The sequence below is a fragment of the Hordeum vulgare genome, chromosome 6H (genome assembly GCF_904849725.1).
Source record: "Hordeum vulgare subsp. vulgare chromosome 6H, MorexV3_pseudomolecules_assembly, whole genome shotgun sequence".
Classification (NCBI taxonomy): Eukaryota; Viridiplantae; Streptophyta; class Magnoliopsida; order Poales; family Poaceae; genus Hordeum; species Hordeum vulgare.
In genome coordinates this window covers 425672816-425691769 of record NC_058523.1, presented here as the reverse complement: position 1 = coordinate 425691769, position 18954 = coordinate 425672816, and the positions used below count along the sequence as shown (strand labels likewise).

Below are 18954 nucleotides of genomic sequence, written 5' to 3'. Positions count from 1 at the left end.
CGGGCTAAGGACCCACTTTGGGCTGCCCATGGCGAATAGCATGAAGGTTCCAGAAGGCTTGGCGTGCAAGACAAGAAGCTGGGATCATGGAGGACTATGCCTCCTGCACTAACAGATTAGGATCCATGTCCCCGAGGGCCCCCAATGTGCTATATAAACCGGGGGTCGGACACATAGATAAACAAATTACAATCCATTGGTACTTTGTACTTTGTACACAACCCAACGCAATAAAGCACAAAGCTGGACGTAGGGCGTTATCTCCTCTGTGAGAGCCTGAACATGAATAAAACTCTTGTTTGTGTTACAATGGTGCCAAGTCACCTAGTTAGAATACCCCTTTTTAGAAATCTCACCCACTTTATTGATTCATAACAATATTCATAGGTGATTTTGGTCATGGGGAAACCCAAACCATACCTAGTTAGAATATCCTACCAATGGATCCATCGGATATAGCCACAATGGCTTGGCCCATTCACAACGAGAGTCGAGAGTATGCGCCTATAGCGGGCGAGCAAGGTGACTTCTTTTTTCGGGTGACAATAGCAAACCAAAAGGAACTTCACCGAACCAAATCGGGAAAACACTCAAGCGAAAACAAAAAATAAGTATTTTTAGTCGGTTTTAAAAAATATTTTTTTTTAAAACACCTAACCGTTTTTAGGAAACATGAACACATTTTCAAAAAATTGAACAAATTCTTGTACACGCGAACATATTTCGAGAACATGAACATTTTATAAATATTAGCAAACATTCTAAAAATGTTGACATTTTTAAAATTTGATCATTTTTTGGAAATATTGAATATTTCTTAGATTTGGCGAACATTTTCTAAAGATGCAAACAGTTTTTTATATTTTGCAAACATTCAACTTTCACCATTTTTATTTACTTCACGTATTAGGTTTGTATAAAGTCAAAAATACTTTCAACAAATTTGAAGAAAAGTATATTAACATATACACCACCAAATTAATACCATTGGATTCATCATTACATAATTTTCACAACCATATAAATTTGTTATTCTAAATGTTCATATTGTTTTCTACAAACTTGATCACACTCTATAAAGTTTGGCTTGAATCAAAACTAATATGCGAAATAAATAAAAACAGTGGGAGTACATTACTTGAAAGCATGAACAATTTAGATTTTTTTTAAATACGAACAATGTTTTGAAAAAACCCAAACAACTTTTAAAACAGGAAGATTTTCAAATTAGTGACTTTTTTTAATGAGAACACGTTTTGAATTTGAGAAAAATAGCATTTTTTGAAAGAAAAAAAATCAAACATTTTTTTAATGTCTGCACAAATTTCGGAAATGGATATTTTTTGTAATTCCCAACAACATTTGAAAACATGAAGATTTTCAGAAAATCTCATATAATTTTTGAAAACACAATTGTTTTGAAATTCTGAACAATTTTTGAAAATTCAAAACATTTTTGAAAGGGAAACGATTATCTTCCACCGGTCGATCACGCACGGCCGTCCGCTAGCTCTGTAGTCGTTCGATTTGATCAGATGGTCGCACAGCATCCTGCATCTGTCAAAGCCGATTTCGTTTCCTACAACTGACTTGTTGTTTCAGAAAACGGTCTTGAAGCTGGGGCTCCTCACTTGTCCATGTTGCGCATCCAACTCGGCCCCGACGACCTCTCCGTCGTCTGCCTGGTGCCGCACAGCCCTCGCCGGAGTTGCAGCCGTTTCCATGGCCGCCCCGATCTGCTCCACCTCGTCGTCGCCCTGAGGCCCCACCGAGGCCCAGATCCGGCGCTCCCCCGTCCAGGCATGCCGCCTCCAGTAAAGAAAAAGGGAAAATACGAAAAACCCGTGAAGAAAACAACGAATCTTGGCTACTTGGGCCGGCCATCTGAGGTTTGCTAGTTGCTCGCGAGCACCGCCATTTTGCAGCCATAGGCGGCGCATAGGGTTTTACTTTAAGAATAATTTGCACAATTCAAGTCCCTAGCTTACCCCACTACATAATTTGCTTGGCTCTTAGAATTACAAGTTAATACTAACGCTTAAAAGAGCTGATTTAAAGAAAACAAGAACAAACAAAAGAGCTCATTTCTCTCTGAAAGTAAAGAAAACACAGCTGGCACTTCCAAGTCAATCAAACCAGTGTGTTCTTATGACATCTCTTTCATGCTTTATATACAAGACATGAGCAGAGTTGAGCACCCTGAGTATAATGTATTACCTTTGCAAGTGCACCGTTCAAAGGAAAAGAGATAGCAAAGGCTGGTGCACACAAATGGCCAATCACAGAGTAAGAAATCCTCAGATATGTAGCCGCTTACACTCAGATGCCAATGCTTCGAACGGGCAATATGGGCATTTGAAAGATCGGGAGCTGTTCTTTGATAATTTCACGGTCGACTGCTTCGACAAGACATGCCCACATGGAAGAAGCATTGGAGGATTCTCATCGCTACCTTGCTCACGGAGCACGGGACAAATGAACAATGAGTGGAACTGAAACTCCCTACGGAGGTCCAGTGGGAAAGGAAATTCTTTCATAGACTCCCACTCCCTTTTTGCAGTGAGTACCGTCATCAGTTTAAGAAGAATTGGCAACACTTCAGCACCAGCTGCAACTGTCATGCCCATAGGACCTGTGGAAGATTGACCCTTCAGATTGCAGAACTGTTGAGAGAACTCCTCAGCTAGCTTCTCCCAGTTAGTTGGTACTAAGAACTCTGTATATGGTGACTGGTCAAGGCGCCCGGCCCATAATATGGAGGCTATCAGCCTCTGGGTTACATCCTTGTGTATGGTAGCAAATGGCGCCAGGTATGCCCTAGCATACTGAAGAGCCTCATCTCTTTTACCTTGCTTGAGTACCTCAACAAACCGCAATTGGTGAAGCTTAAGCTCGAGACAGGAATCGTTTTGCAGTAGTGCATCATGATTTTTCATTGCCCAGCTCAGAGCTGGCTCAGATTTCTCAGTCCGCAGCGCACCACAAATCTCATACATCTCCTGAAACAGTTGTTTCAGTTTTATAGGTGCTAAACAACTGGCCTCTCCAAGAAAGTTGTCACCTATGTCAAATAATGCCTCACGGTATAGATGGTTTGCAATAATCTCATTCAGTACATGTGGTTCCATGTCGGCATTCTTGTAAGCTTTTGAAATATCATTGATGAAGAATTTCTCGGTGGTCTTGACCCACTTGCCAAGTGCAGTGTTCATTTCTTTCTGGCAGCTCTCAAGTTGCTTCACTGGAACCAACACTTTCAGCGTATTCTTCAGATTAGTAAGAATTTCATGGTTTAGGTTTGATGCAGCATCCCTAGCTGTGACATTTTCTTGGATAGCACTGATAGCCTGCTCAATTTCTTTCTCGATTTGGTTTACCAAATCTATAGTTCTTGAGGATGCAAGTTTCTGCTTTTTAACAACACGACCGAACTCATCCTTCAGTGTATCTATTTCCATTTCTGAGTAATAAGCATGCCCCAGCTTCAGCACCTGTTATACAAAATGGAAGACAATTTGATCAGTCAAAATTTAAAACAGTAGGTGCAAAGAAATGAACCTTAGATTCAAGTACTCCCTCCGAATCATATTAAATTTCGCTGATCAAGTACAATTTTGTACTAGATCAACGACAATTAATATGGATTGGAGGGAGTACCAAAGTTATCACATCATATATTATAAGCAACAATATTCAGATCTGTGGGATAGAGTAATTACGTAGAACATACACTCTTCAAAAGGTAGCGTTGCAGAATTATCATCAATAAGGAATAAACCGACAGATGCGACTCTTCTACTAACAGAGGAGCGTTCAACAGAAAATGAGATGAATGGTTATAAATCGCATCACCGCATCACACACAAACTATCTATCTAACTCTGTACAAACGAAAATACAAAATAAACTATTGGACATATTCCCAACAAAGTGATGTAAACCGAAATCAAATGTGCAGGCTGTACACATAGCACTTAAGCAATACAACCTTGAAAGCACCATACTAAGAGCACTGGGCAAGAAGATAAAACGGGTTGCAGTATCACTCCCACAAATTCTTTACATTTGATTTGGATCCCTACCCAATAATTGCAACTCTAGACAATACCAACGCAGATCCCAAAGATGCCAGGTTGCTAACAACGCCCACCACAGGCGCGCTTCATGAATGGCAGTTCTCATCACAGACTAGGGACACACAAAATTCTATCACTTGGTCCTACGAGACAATATATTCTCTAGAAAACCTCGCCGCAGAACCAACCCATAAACGCCGGCTTAAGCTTCCCTAACTGGTAAAAGAACACTAACCTCTCTTTATTCTTCAAGCAAACGCAATAAGCCTTTGGATCAGAGGAGAAGGATGGGGCGAAATAGAGAGGACCTGCGATGAGGTGGACGGATTTGATCTGAATGCATAGGAAGCGATTGTATGGCGATGTATCCAAATCGAACAGAGAGTGAATATGGAGAGCGGAGAGGACGATTACCGGAATGGGAGAGCAGAGAAAGCCGGTGGCGGTTTTGGGGGGGGGGTCCTGTTCCGGCAAGCGACGAACCCTAGACCACTTTGGCGGCTGGATCTTTTTAATGGGCCAGTTAGGTAAGACTTTGCGAAGAAGAGTCCTCCTTGACGAGGATCAGCTTAATGGGCTCGATACTTGTTAATGCCACTCCTTGACTTGCTGCTTATAGCGAGGCATACAGCTTTTGTTTTAAGCCGGTGGAGCCGGCCTAATAGGGACGTGAGCCATTGCACTAATGTTCTTTGTTTTTATTTATAATTATTTAAATACGTACTGTATACCTAAAATTACCCCCTCAAAAAAATAATTAAATTTATTAAAAAAAATAAAAACCTTAAATTTTAAAAATATTAGTACAGTATAGTAAAATGTTAATGCAATAAAATAATGTGGATAGCTTTAGAAAAAAATTGTGAATACAGAAACATGTTCCTCCATTCGAACATATATATGAAAAATTATGAAAAAAGTTTATTGAATGTGAAAAAATGGTTTGGGTAGTAAACAAATTGTTTTGTTCCATTAAAAAAATGTAAGTAAAATTTTGAATAAATATTCCTGCATTTCAATAAAATGTTTATGCAAAAAGACATCCTCAGAGTTTAAATGATTTATTCATTACCAACTAAATATTCGATGTATATTAAAAAAGAATGCCATGCAATATAAAGTGTGTTCAAACATGTATTAAAAGAAAAAAATTACATCCCATATTTGAAAAGTGTTCAACGTGTCCCCGCCATAAGAAGTGTTCAACGTGGATAAGAAAACGTATACTGGAAAACGTATTTCAGCCATAAAGAAAGAAAATCATACAAAACCAAAGAAACAAAGAAAGAAAGAAAGAAGATCAAAGTATAATAAAAAACAAAAAAACTCAATAAAAGTAAAAATAAAATATAAGAAAGAAAAAAAGAAATGAAGAGAACATGTTAAGAAATAAAATAGCAAAATATAAAAAAATGAGCGAACAATGAACCAGCGAACCAACGAATGCACAAATATACCACATGATACATGTGATAAGTGATTTAAACAATTCGAAAAAAATGAATACACAAATATGGGCTACCTGAGTACTGTTACTACTATAGCGCACAGAATATCCTCGAGGCAAGAGCCGCTTCCTTCTCACGTTGAGCGAGATAAAGGAACCTCCTATCTGCCGCTCGTTGAGGCAGGTTAACGGAGGTTCGCACGTCCGGGCAGCACATATGGGCCAGCCATTTTGGTGGTACTGTAGTGAGCGGTGTAAAAAAACGTGCAGAATAAGCGATCGAACTCGAAACCCCTCGCTATAGGGGAGCTCCTATATCAGAATGTAAATGGACACATTGCTGGGCATTGTGGGACTTCCCCCCACCAGCCACTAGTTGTTATATGGGATTATGTCATAGTCCAGTTAATATTTACATGGTTAATGTGGCGTCCACATATAACCAGTTATCTGAGCCCATGATGTAGCCCTTCCGGTCCAGGCCCTTGCCAGCGTCGCCCGACCGGAGCGTGCGGAGAATGCAGCAAATCGTCATGAGCATAATGGCGTTGGATTGACAAAGATGAGCGAGTGGCGGACGATGGCAATGGTGATGACTACAAGCGTGAAGGTTAGCTGCATGGACAGCAACTGCGACGAGGTGGTCACCGGAAGCAGCGAGGAGTTGTACTTGAACAACGGCTCGTTGACGCCCATCAGCGCGTCGCGTGGTTCACCATCAGGAACACCGTCGACCTGCACTGGCGGCACGACGCCTCCATTAGCGCTGCGTATTGTAAGGCCTAGAGTATGGCTGTGTCATGGTACTTCAAGAAAGGACATCGGGATTTGGTTGTGACGGCTGATGGGTTTCATGGACTTCGATGGATTGGCCACATTTCCATATAAATTAAGTGGTCATCCACATTCGGCCATTTATACTGTTTTTAGTGGATGACGTAAATGGGACAAGTGGTTTTCACCGTCACTTACATCCTGGCTCCTATATGACGCTGCAGGCGTCCATTCGAGCTCCTGGCGTGTGCAGCGCCCCGTGAGGGTCCGACCCATGGAACAGCTTCTTGCGCTCTTTCTGCAGGTCCTGAATAAAAAGTTCATTGATTTTTGAAAAATAAAGTTCATCGATTTTGCAAAAAAGTTCTTTAAGTGGGAAAAATGTTCACACATTAAAAAATAATAAAAACAAATAGAAAAACGTTCATCACATTTGAGAAAGGTTCATCAATTTTTATAAAAAGTTAAGTGATTTTAAAAAACTGTCATCAAATCTGATAAAAAGTTAATTGATTTTCAAATGTGTCCATAAAATTTGAAAACAATCACATAATTTTTAAAATTCATCGAATTTAAAGAAGTTCATTTAATTTTTAAAATTTTCATCAAATTTGAAAAGAATTCATAGATTTTGAAAAAAAAAATCATCGGATTTGAAAAAAGTTCATCGATTTTGAAAGAAAAAAAATCATTGATTTTACTTAAAATTCATCGAATTTCAAGAAAATATCATTGCATTTTTTTAAAATTTGATAAAACTGAAAAAATAATCAAGAATTCGGAAAATTAATCCGCACATTTTAGAATACCAAGAAAAATACAAGAAAACACGAATAAAATGTCCAAAGCTGTAGCAAACCAAAAAAAAGCAGGAAACGAAGAATAAAAATGTGAAAACGAAGAACTTAATCTCAAGTGTTGCGATGGCCTAGTGGTTAGGTCGATCGCTTCGAAGCTTGAGGGCATGGGTCAGTTCCTCAGCGGTACCTTTTTTGAAATTTTAACAGAAAAAAAAATCCACAGTGGGCTTGCGCAAGCGCGGGGCGGGCTGCGCTCTGCAGGCACCCGTTAACAAAATGGCCTGTAACGGACGCTTGCAGCGCCAAATATGGAATGCCCTATATACTGCTTGTAGTAAGCCAACACATATGATTCCTGTTAGTGAGTAATTGGCACCGGGAATGCTTCAGAAATAATTACAACGGCATATTCAAATAATGTTAAAAAATATGAACAATTCTTTACAATTCTGAAGTTTTTTTGAAAAAGCAAACAATATTATAAAATGTGAAAAAATGAGTTTGTGAGCAATTTTCAAATCATGAACATAGTTTTGAAATTCCATTCCTTTCTGAATTTTTTGAATACTTATTTAAAACGTGAACAATTTTGAAAATTGTGAAAAAATGTGAATTTCTACAATAAAAATGAACAATTTAGACAATTTCAAGATTTTTTTTAAACCTGAACAAATTATAGGAATACTGAACAGTTTTTAAAAAGTGATTTGTTTATGAGAAACGTGTACAAATTTCTGAAATACTACGGAAGAAACATGGACAATGATTTTAAAGCATGAACAAATTTTAATATTCCATTTTTTCGTAAAATAGGACAAAATTTCTAAACATCAGTAAAATATTGAAATTCTGAACAATTTTTTAAAACATGAACATAATTTGAAAAAAGTTGAACAATTTTTTAAAATATGCACAAAATCTGAAATTGTATACAAAAACGTGATCAGTTTTTGGAAACACGAACAAATTTCCGAAAACATGAACCATTTATTGGAACTAATAACATATTTTAAAATACCTCTGAACATTCTATGAATATGAGAACAAGTTTTGTGAACATGAATATTTTTTTGAAAAGAAAATTTTGTGAACTTGAACATGAACAAATATAAACCCTTTTTAAATTGGCGAACAAATTTTGAAATAATGATTTTTTAAATATGAGAACAAATTTAAAAACTGCATACATTTTTTGAAATGCCCAAACATTTTTTGTATAATTGAAAAAAATTCAAGTTTTTATACTTTTTTTGAACCATAGGAATAAATTATGGAAACATGAACTTTTTTGGAATATGAGAACAAAGTTTGTAATCGTGAACATGCTTGAGTATGAGACAAATTTTGTAATCTCGAACATTTTCCGAAATTCCAAACACAATTTCAAGAACGCGAAGGTTTTTGGAAAAATGTTTTTATTTTTATTGTTTGTATAATTTTGTGGAAAAGAAATAGAAAAAGAATGGAAAGAAGAAATGGAAGAGAAAATCAAAAAAGCAAAAAAAGAAATCAAAATAAAAAACCGAGAAAAAAAACAGTTCAAAAAACCCTTAGAAGGTTTTGAAAACCAATTAAAACCCTTAGAAGGTGGTCAATCTTGAGGAAGTCAAGATCGTCATCATTTAGCTCAAATGGACTATTTGCAAGGTATATGTTTGCCCTTGATATGTTTTTTTTTTCTCATTGGTAGTCGGGAGACTAGGTTATAGGATAGATTGCCGTACTATCAAGGGGGCTATCAAGTGAGTAGCTTGATCGTATCATTCGTTGAGAGTTCGAACCATTTTCATCCTTGCATCATTTTCTTGGTTCTTGTTTGGTATTTCTCTTTGTGAGTTTTAGAACTTACGGTCATTTGTATGACCAGCTTGAGTTCATCAAAAACAGAATGCATATGCATCTTGTATGATGTTTTCGATGTTGGAGTTTTTGTCGGTTCTTCTTTCATAGAGGTTCACATCTCTATATCATTGTTTGGATAGTACTTGTCGTGTGCTATCCAACAAGCTTGAGTTTGCTCAATTCGGAGCTCCTATGCGAAATTTATGACGGTTTTAGTGCTAGGTGTGTTTTTTTGTATTTAGCACAAGTACCGTTGGGAGCGGAGCGGTAGTGCCGCCCATGCAGTAGTGCCGCCCTCCACTTCTGGCCCCACTTCCTCTTATCTACACTCTCTGGCATCTTCGGTGTCTTTGCCCATTTTGGACGGAAGTACCGCTCGGGGCTGAGCGGTACTACCTCTATGGCAGTACTACCGCCCTCCCCTTCCGGCCTCTCTTCCGCTTAGTTTTTATCTCTCGGACCTTTGGTGCCTTTGATCATTTTGAGAAAAAGTACCGCTCGTAGCGGAGTGTTAGTGTCACACCCCAAAAATTTAATTGTATTTTTATAAATTAAAATATTGTCTAGAATTGTTTTTGAGAAATAAATTGTCACATGGCTCCTTCCAAAGCCTCTTTTCAAAAACTTTTCTTTTCTAGTAGCATTTTGAAGATCATTAGGTCTTGAGATCATTTTAAATTCTTTATTTAATTTGACGGGGATATCTTACAATTGGACATTTTCTAATTTCTGGATTTTCTGTTCATTTCAGAGCCACTGTTTTCTTGTAATTATAAAGTTTGCCCTACAGGTAGAAGTTTTTGAAAAAAAAAATATGGGAATTGAGTGCTTGCATAAAAACACTTCCTTTCTTTTAACAAATTCAATGGAGACCCTTTTTACAAATATTTTTGCCAAATTCAATTACTTTTAAAAAGACTTTTCAATTCTTTTAAGGGCCACACTTGCACTGCAACCCTTTTATAAACTCTTTTAAAAATTTCACAAAAATTTGGAGATGTCAAGGATGCATGAGATTCACTTTTATGCAAAAAACTAATTATGTGTATTGGAAAAAATTAGCAAAACAAACATCTTTCTATTCTGGTCAAGTTTGAAGTTTTGTGCTGCAACCCCAAGTTTAATTTCTCCAATGCCCTTGGAATTTTTACTGCCGGTAGTTCACCCTACCAAAGCCTTAAGTCCATGAGTTGAGAGACATTGGGTTATTTTAAATGCATGAAATAATAGCCTCAACTTACTAGCGAGAATTGTATTTTTCAAAACCTTGCATCACCAAGTTTTACTTTTCGCCAAACTAACCTTGGCATCATGACTAACACATAAGGAGACCTTAATCTGGGAATTTTGGTTGGCAGCAAGACCAATTTGATACCTCTCGCAATGTATCGAACACCTTGAGTTCATGAGCACAATTGGCATGGGTTTTAGTTTGTACTGTGGAATTGTTCAAGTGGTCAAACCAGCATGTCCCTATGCCCCCATTCATGCTATAACCTCGTACTGTGTAGCCTCACAGGCAGTGGACGCAGCTAACATGCACTGGCATTTCGTCGAACACTTGTCGTGCACGCCCAGAGCACACCCATAGCGCACATTTTGCACGCGCGCGCTCGAGCTGCCGTGTCCACCTGCTTGTGCCCCTTTGCTAGGTTCTAGAGTCGCGCAACGCCTTGCCATGCCCGACCGTTGGTCGCCTCTGGCTTGCAATGCTCACAGCAGCCGCAGTGCTCGCCTTGGCGGCTTGCCATTGATCTCAGTTGCATCTGCCGGGGCCAGCATCGCCCGAGCCCTCTTCGTGTGCAAGCTGCCCTTGGATCCTCCCCCTGGATCGTCTCCATGATGACAACCCCGCCAGTCTAGCTGCACCTCCCCCATCATCGCCAGTTTTGGTCGCCGGCGATCTTATCCACAAGCTGTCGCGGAACCGCCATTGCCCAGCTATAAATAGCCCCCAGAGCTGTAGTGCCCTCCATTGCCTTCCCTCAACTTGTAGCAAGCCACCCAGGGGAGAAATTTGCCCCCGACTCCATCTTCCCTGTCTCTCGCCACCGCAGCCGTCGCAGAACCTCACGTGATATTCACCGTCACCGAAGTCAATCCCTCCCTGCAAGCCCCACCAGAGCGACCCTTGAGCCCCCACGATCCCGTCTGCCACTTCTGGTTGCTCGGGATCCCGCCGCGAGCAGGCACTCGTGGTGCGAGCGCCGTCCTCCACCGGAGCGTGCGCCACCGGTGACCCCTTGCACCCCCGCGCCATTCAAGACTACCAGAAGGACCGCGAGAACCTCCCGGATCCATTCTCTCACCTCAGAACTCGCGAGTCGCAGCCAATCGCCGACGAGGAGCACCAGAGCTCCACCCAGGTCTTGCCGTGTGAGGAAGAGGACGAACCCGACAGGTGGCCCCCACGCGTCGATAAGGCAATCAAGTGCCTTCACTGGCGCAACCCTCTTGGTGCGCTTCCCTTTTGGGTAAAGCGTAAAGCCAGGTAGGTGTGCCTTTTCTTTCATAAAGTGTACTCTATCCGAAGCGTTTCAGTAAATACGCTTTCTCTTCTAGAAGGCGTATTCAGTGCAAAATGTTTTCTTTTTTGTTTGGATTTAAAAGCAGAGTTTGACCAAAAGTTGGACTACTCATAACTTTTTAACCACAACTCCAAATCAATTGATTCTTTTTCCTACCTCTCTAAATTTCCTCTAGTTGATTTTAAGATTTATTTCATAAATATTCAAACAACTTTTATGTGATGTTTTGAAATTGTGTGTTAATTTAAATATTTTCAAAATAGGAATTGGAGAGAGGAAACTTCCTTCAAGATTTTGGGGTGCACACCACCCTCCTCAACTCTAAGGGCAAGCATCTTGAAATCTGATATGTGCTAAGATGTGTGATGTTTGTTAGGGTGCATTGGAATGCGTGGTTTTGGTTATGTTATAAAAACCTACATAAAATAATATCTACATGAGTGCATGAGATAGGTATGTTGTTGATTTTATGTGATGTAGATGATGAGTGGGTACTACCTCATGCCTCGTATACCATGCTGGTCTGGTCAACCTCAGAGGGAGGTTTGTCGTGGTTATTATGAGCCCATGGACTGAAATATCGTGGGACGAGAGTGGTCAGTGAGAGCATACCGAGGTGTGATGGTGGTAACACTGAGGTATATCATTCATAATAGTCGTGTGGTACTAACCCTTGCAGGAAAACTTAAACCTCCTAAGTCGACCATAGATCGAGTCTTGTCTGTGTGTCGCCTTACTTTTCCTGCTGCCACAGGTCTTCTTGAAAGCGAATATGGTTTAGTAGGTCGTAAACCTATTACTAGGTACACACCAAGTAGAGAAGCCGAGATGAAATTATCCATGGCCCTGGACTAAATCCAGTCATCCGGTCAGGGGGCATGGGTGTTTCCGGTCTGGGACCGAGAGGGAAGGGCCCTTCCCTTGTAGCGCGCGGTATAAATTGGATCCCATGCTAGTCGAGGTTGGAGCCTCCCCGTCTTATGGTTTTTCCCTCGCATCGTAGTCTTGGTGAGTCTGGTCTTCATGAGGGAAAAATGGGTGTGTGCTGGTTCTGAGTGTTTACTTCTGAGATACCATACACGGGATTAGTCCGAGTGACTATTGAAACCCGTGCGCTATGGGTAAAGAGTACACCCTCTGTAGAGTGAAAACTATTTGAGTAGCCATGTCCAGAGTTAAGGACGACTGGTTGACTAGTCAAGTGTCGGTTTGAGTGTCGGTCTTCGGAGGAATTAAATTGAAACATGATGAATCCTATGAACCGCGATGATAAGTATTATTATTATTATGAATTCTGATATGCTCTAATCATGTGTGGTATATGGATTTGTTAGAGTATCCTTGAGACGGTTCTACCTCGGGGATACTCGGTGTTGATTATATAAGACCTTCCATGGTGTCGGTTAGACGCCCGACTGTGGCATCTGTTACTTCTTTTATATAAGACCTTTCTATGGTGTCGCTTCGACGTCCGACTCTGGCATTTGTTACTCCTTTTATATGAGCCCTTTTTGTGGTGTCGCTTAGACGCCCAACGGTGGCAGCTGTTATTACTTTCGTATGAGCCTTTTATGTGGTATCGCTCAAACCCCCGACTGTGGCACGCATGCTATTACTTGTTCATCGCTATCTTCACAAAATCCTTTTTTGTGGTGTCTCTCCAAATGCCCAACTATGGCATGTTCAGTAATATTCCATTGACAAGTTCCTTTATGCGGTGTCGCTAAGACGACAGACTATGGCTTGTGTTACTTGTCCTTCCGAGGTGTCACCCCAGACGACCAATCGTCAAGCTTTTAATTGATTAGTACCCTTCCTTGCTTGTTTATACAACATTGGTGGAAATGGTTTATCTGATAGAGTTATTAAGTGAATTTTGCATGCATCTCACCTGGTTTAACTTATCTATTTTCTTGATCTTTGAGACTATATTCAAAGTACTCACTCGCTTGTCCCTAGCTATTGTCTTGGCCAGATTTCATCGCAGAGGAGCACGATGCCATCAATCCCGGAACCTAGGAGTCAAGGATAGCAACCTTGTGAGATAGGAATTTATCCAGGTCAGTTGTTCCTGTGGGAATGGGTTCCCATGGGCACTGGAGATTCCTCGAGTCGCTTTCGCCGCCAGCCTCAGATTTTTAACCAAACCAGTGGACCTTCGTGGTCTTGTAACCCAGATTTTGTATTTTGCTTGTGATTTCCGTATCAAGTGAGTGTCCACCAGCTAATAGTAGTCCTGGGGCTGGTGAACACAAAGGCATGTTTTCTGGAAATTATTTTTTGAAAAACCGGTCGTGACAACCTTGGTATCATAGATAGGTTGACCATTGGCTAAACCTATCTTAGCCAGGTCGCTATCCCTAACCCGGATATTTATATATCCATGACCCAACCTAGCCTACCCATTAGCCAACCAAAGTGGCCATCCGACACCATTTTGGCAATCGGTACCTAACGTGTCAGCCTAGCCCATAAGATGTGTGTTTATGATCGACATCGAAGTTGTCACATTCCCTAGCATGCGATGGAAGAATCCCAAGCCTATATAGTAGAACCTTGCTTCAATCCAGCAAACTGCAACCTTGAGACCTGATACGTCTCAAACGTATTTGTAATTTTTGATGTTTTCACGCTGTTATCTTGCCTTCTTTGTATGTTTTATGTACCTTTTATATCTTTTTTGGATCTAACTTATTAATTCAGTGCCAAGTGTCAGTTCCTGTTTTTTTGTGTTTTTTACTCTTTTCAGATCTGATTTTGGAACGGAGTCTAAACGGAAGAAAAACCCCGAAATGATTTTTTCCCGAACGGAAGAAGACCAGAGGGCTTTTGGGCCAAGCCAGGTGGGCTCCACGGAGCCCACAAGCCCCCACTCCGCCACCAGGGGGGAGGCGGCGGTGGGCAGGCTTGTGGCCTCCCTGGCCGCCCCCTGACCTAGGTCTTTGGCCTATAAATTCCCAACTATTCCGCAAAAAATCAGGGGAGCTTCGAAAATACTTTTCCGCCGCCACAAGTTTCCGTTTCCGCGAGATCTCATCTGGAGACCCTTCCTGGCACCCTGCCGGAGGGGACTTTGGAGGCGGAGCGCTTCATCATCATCATCATCACCCCTCTAATGACTCGTGAGTAGTTCACTTCAGACCTACGGGTCCGTAGTTAGTAGCTAGATGGCTTCTTCTCTCTCTTGAATCTTCAATACAAAGTTCTCCATGATCTTCATGGAGATCTATCCGATGTAATCTTCTTTTGCTGTGTATTTGTCGAGATCCGATGAATTGTGGACTTGTGATCAGATTATCTATGATATATATTTGAGTCTTTGCTGATTTCTTATATGCATGATTTGATATCCTTGTAAGTCTCTCCGAGTCTTGGGTTTTGTTTGGCCAACTAGATCTATGATTCTTGCAATGGGAGAAGTGCTTGGTTTTGGGATCTGCCATGTGGTGACCTTTCCCAGTGACAGTAGGGACAACAAGGCACACATCAAGCAGTTGCCATCAAGGGTAAAAATATGGGGGTTTTATCATTGGTTTGAGATTATCCCTCTACATCATGTCATCTTGCTTAAGGCATTACTCTGTTCTTGTGGACTTAATACACTAGATGCATGCTGGATAGCGGTCGGCGTGTGGAGTAATAGTAGTAGATCCAGAAAGTATCAGTCTACTTGTTTCGGACGTGATGCCTATAGAAATAATCATTGCATAGATATTGTCACGACTCTGCACAGTTCTATCAATTGCTCGACAGTAATTTGTTCACCCACCGTCTACTTGCTTTTATGAGAGAAGCCACTAGTAAACACTACGGCCCCCGAGGTCTATTCACATCCATCGTTTACATCTCTGCTTTTACTTTGCTTTGTTACTTTGTTGCTTTCAGTTCTCACTTGGCAAACAATCTATAAGGGATTGACAACCCCTTCATAGCGTTGGGTGCAAGCTTTTGTGTTTGTGCAGGATCTTGAGATACTCTTCCGCCGGATTGATACCTTGGTTCTCAAACTGAGGGAAATACTTATCGTCGCTGTGCAACATCACCCTTTCCGCTTCGAGGGAACACCAACGCAAGGCTCCAAGGCCATGGGGGGAAATCCTATGGATACTTGCCTAGGAAGTCCCTTAAGGCGTAGCCGTAGCTGAAGGATTCCTGGTGCCGTAGACACAACTATTTCTTGCACCGTTGCAAGGGATACACAGCAAACATGAGAAGTATTTTTGGCGCCGTTGCCGGGGAGGAGGATCAAGTCAAGAATAGTCTCCCGTCAACGTGCCTATTTCTGGCGCCGTTGTCGGGGAGGAGAAATCAAGATCTATCCAAGTAGGTCTCACAAACTCTTCTCTTGCATTTACTTTTGTTGCCACTTGCCTCTCGTTTTCCTCTCCCCCACTTCACATTTGCCGTTTTCATTTGCCTTTCTTCTTTTGCCTTTTTTGTTCGCCCTTTTCTCTCGCTTGCTTTCTGTTTGCTTGTGTGCCATGTGCCTTTAGTATGCTTGCATCTTCGCTTGCTGAAAATCTAGTGATATGGATCCTCATCCACTAGCTAGTCTCTTTAAGAGACCCACTATTGTTGAACGAATTGCTAGTGAGTTGAGGACAATTGACTATTTCTATGGAGTTTTTCTTGAGATGCATGAATCTGAAAATCGTGATGAAGAAACTTATGAAGTGATTCACGAGGTCTCCTTGGATGAAAAGCATGATTGCAATGGTTTCACAATAAATTCTATTAGTGACAATCATGCTAAAAATATGCAAAACCCTAAGCTTGGGGATGCTAGTTTTGCTATGTCCTCTACTTGTTGCAATAATCATGATTGGGGTGATGATCTTTCTTATGATCTTGAAAATTTGTTCAAACCTCATGATGAATATGATATTTGCAACAACACTGAAAGTGGGATTGGAGAAGTCATGACTTTATTTGATGATAATCCCACTATTTTTGAAGAGCATCAACTTTGCATGCATGTGGATCATGAAAAGAATATCATATGTGATAGTTACATTGTTGAATTCAAATATGATCCCACATGTAATTGCTATGAGAGAGGAAAATATTGTGGTAGAAACTTTCATGTTACCAAATTACCTCTCGTTATGTTGAGATTGCTATCGTCTCTTTCTTCTTCCTTGCATATGGCAACTATTGGTTGTTTTGCCAATTTGTTTTCCTATAAAATGCCTATGCATAGGAAGTATGTTAGACTTAGATGTGATTTTCACATGCTTTAGGATGCTCTCGTTGTGCTTCAATTCTTGTCTTTTGTGAGAGCATCATTGAATGCCTAGCTAAGGGCGTTAAACCAGAGCGCTTGTTGGGAGGCAACCCAACGAATCTATCACTTTTCTTTCTGTTTTGTGTTTTCCACACTTTCATAATTATGTTATGATTGTGTTTTTGTGTTTCTTTTTGCGTTTGTGCCAAGCAAAACCGTTATGATTAGTCTTGGGGATGATCGTTTGGTCATGCTGGAAAAAACAGAAACTTTCTGCTCACGAAAAGAATTTTCATTTTTTTTCTGTAAGAGCTTTTGAGTTGATTTTTTTTCTGCTGATTGCTACGCAAATTCTTCAGACTGTCGTAATTGTTCCGATTTTTTGAAGTACCAGAGGTATACAAAACATACAGATTGCAACAGACTGGTCTGCTATTAACAGATTCTGTTTTTTTGTTGTGTTGGTTGCTTATTTTGATGAAACTATGGATAGTATCGGGGGGGGGGGGGTATTAGCCATGGAAGATTGAAAGTACAGTAACCCAACATCAGCACAAGTAGAATTTAAGTTTGCTACAATACCTAAGGAAGTGGTGGTTTGCTTTCTTGTACTAATGTTATCACGAGTTTCTGTTTAAGTTTCTTGTTGTGAAGTTTTCAAGTTTTGGGTGAAGTTCTTATGGACAAAAGGTAAAGAGTGGCAAGAGCTCAAGCTTGGGGATTCCCAAGGCACCCCAAGAGATTCAAGGATGCCGTAAAAGCCTAAGCTTGGGGATGCCCCGGGAAGGCATCCCCTCTCTCGTCTTCAATCCATCGGTAACGTTACTTGGGGCTATATTTTTATTTACCACATGTTATGTGTTTTTGCTTGGAGCGTCTTGTATCGTAGGAGTATTTTATTTTTTTTGTTGTGTCACAATCATCCTTGATGCACACCCAGAGAGAGAGACATGCACACACCGTGATTTTGTCGAGCTTCACTTATATCTTTTGGTAGACAATTCAGGTCACATGTGCTTCACTTATATCTTTTGAGCTAGATACTTTTTCTCTATGTACTTCACTTATATCTTTTTAGAGCGCAGCGGTGCGTGGCTTGGTAGTTGATCTATGCTTTGAAAGTAGTCTCAAAAGGGGTAGTTATCCAAAGGGATACGAAAACTTCCACCTTCATGTGCATTGAATAGTTAGAGAAGTTTGATTCATCTCAATTAGTTTTGAGTTGTGGTTATGGTAATATTGAAGTCATGCTAGTAAGGTGTTGTGGATCTAGAAATACTTGTGTTGAAGTTAGTGATTCCTGTAGCATGCATGTATGGTGAACCGCTATGTGATGAAATCTGAGCATGATTAGTCTATTGATTGTCATCCTTTGCGTGGCGGTCGGGATCGCGTGATGGTTTATACCTACCAACCCTTCCCCTAGGAGTATGCGTTGAATGCTTTGTTTCGATTACTAATAAAACTTTTGCAAAAAGTATATGAGTTCTTCATGACTAATGTTGAGTCCATGGTTTAGATGCACTTTCACCTTCCACCATCACTATCTTCTTAGTGCCGTGCAACTTTCGCCGGTGCACAAAACCCACCATTAGCCTCCCTCAAAACAGCCACCATACCTACCTACTATGGCTTTTTCAAAGTCATTCCGAGATATATTGCCATGCAACTACCACCATGATATGTGCCACCACGTCTACATTGCCTTTGCACGATCGTAATATAGCTAGCATGATGTTTCCATTGATGTCTATGCCATGCTAGATCATTGCCACGGTACACTACCAAAGGCATTCCATATAGAGTCATAGTTGCTCTAAGTTTTGAGTTGAAAGTGTGATGATCATCATTATTGGAGCATTGTCCCATGTGAGGAAATAAAAGAGGCCAAAGAAGCCCATAAAAAAAGAGGCCAAAGAGCCCACCAAAAAAATGAGAGAAAAAGAGAGAAGGGACAATGCTACCACTTTTTCCACACTTGTGCATTTTGAGCACCATGATCTTCATGATTGAGAGTCTCTCGTTTTTTCACCACCATATAGCTAGTGGGAAATTCTCATTATATAACTTGGCTTGTATATTTCAATGATAGGCTTCCTCAAAATTGCCTTAGGTCTTCGTGAGCAAGCAAGTTGGATGCACACCCACTAGTTTTATTTAAGAGCTTTCACATACTTGTAGCTCTAGTGCATCATTTGTATGGCAATTCCTACTCATTCACATTGATATCTATTGATGAGAATCTCCACAGCTCATTGATATG

The 18954-nt window shown here is 40.6% G+C and overlaps 1 protein-coding gene across 1 annotated transcript; it reads right to left on the bottom strand.

Moving 5' to 3' along the window:
- Nucleotides 1-2098: 2098 nt before the first annotated feature.
- LOC123403486 (protein RMD5 homolog) lies at nucleotides 2099-4639 on the bottom strand. The gene is made up of 2 exons (XM_045097420.1): nucleotides 4491-4639; nucleotides 2099-3491 (listed from the first exon to the last, which is right to left on the bottom strand). The coding sequence occupies exon 2, from the start codon at nucleotides 3456-3458 to the stop codon at nucleotides 2298-2300; it is 1161 nt and encodes a 386-aa protein (XP_044953355.1). The 5' UTR covers nucleotides 3459-3491; nucleotides 4491-4639; the 3' UTR covers nucleotides 2099-2297.
- Nucleotides 4640-18954: the final 14315 nt, after the last annotated feature.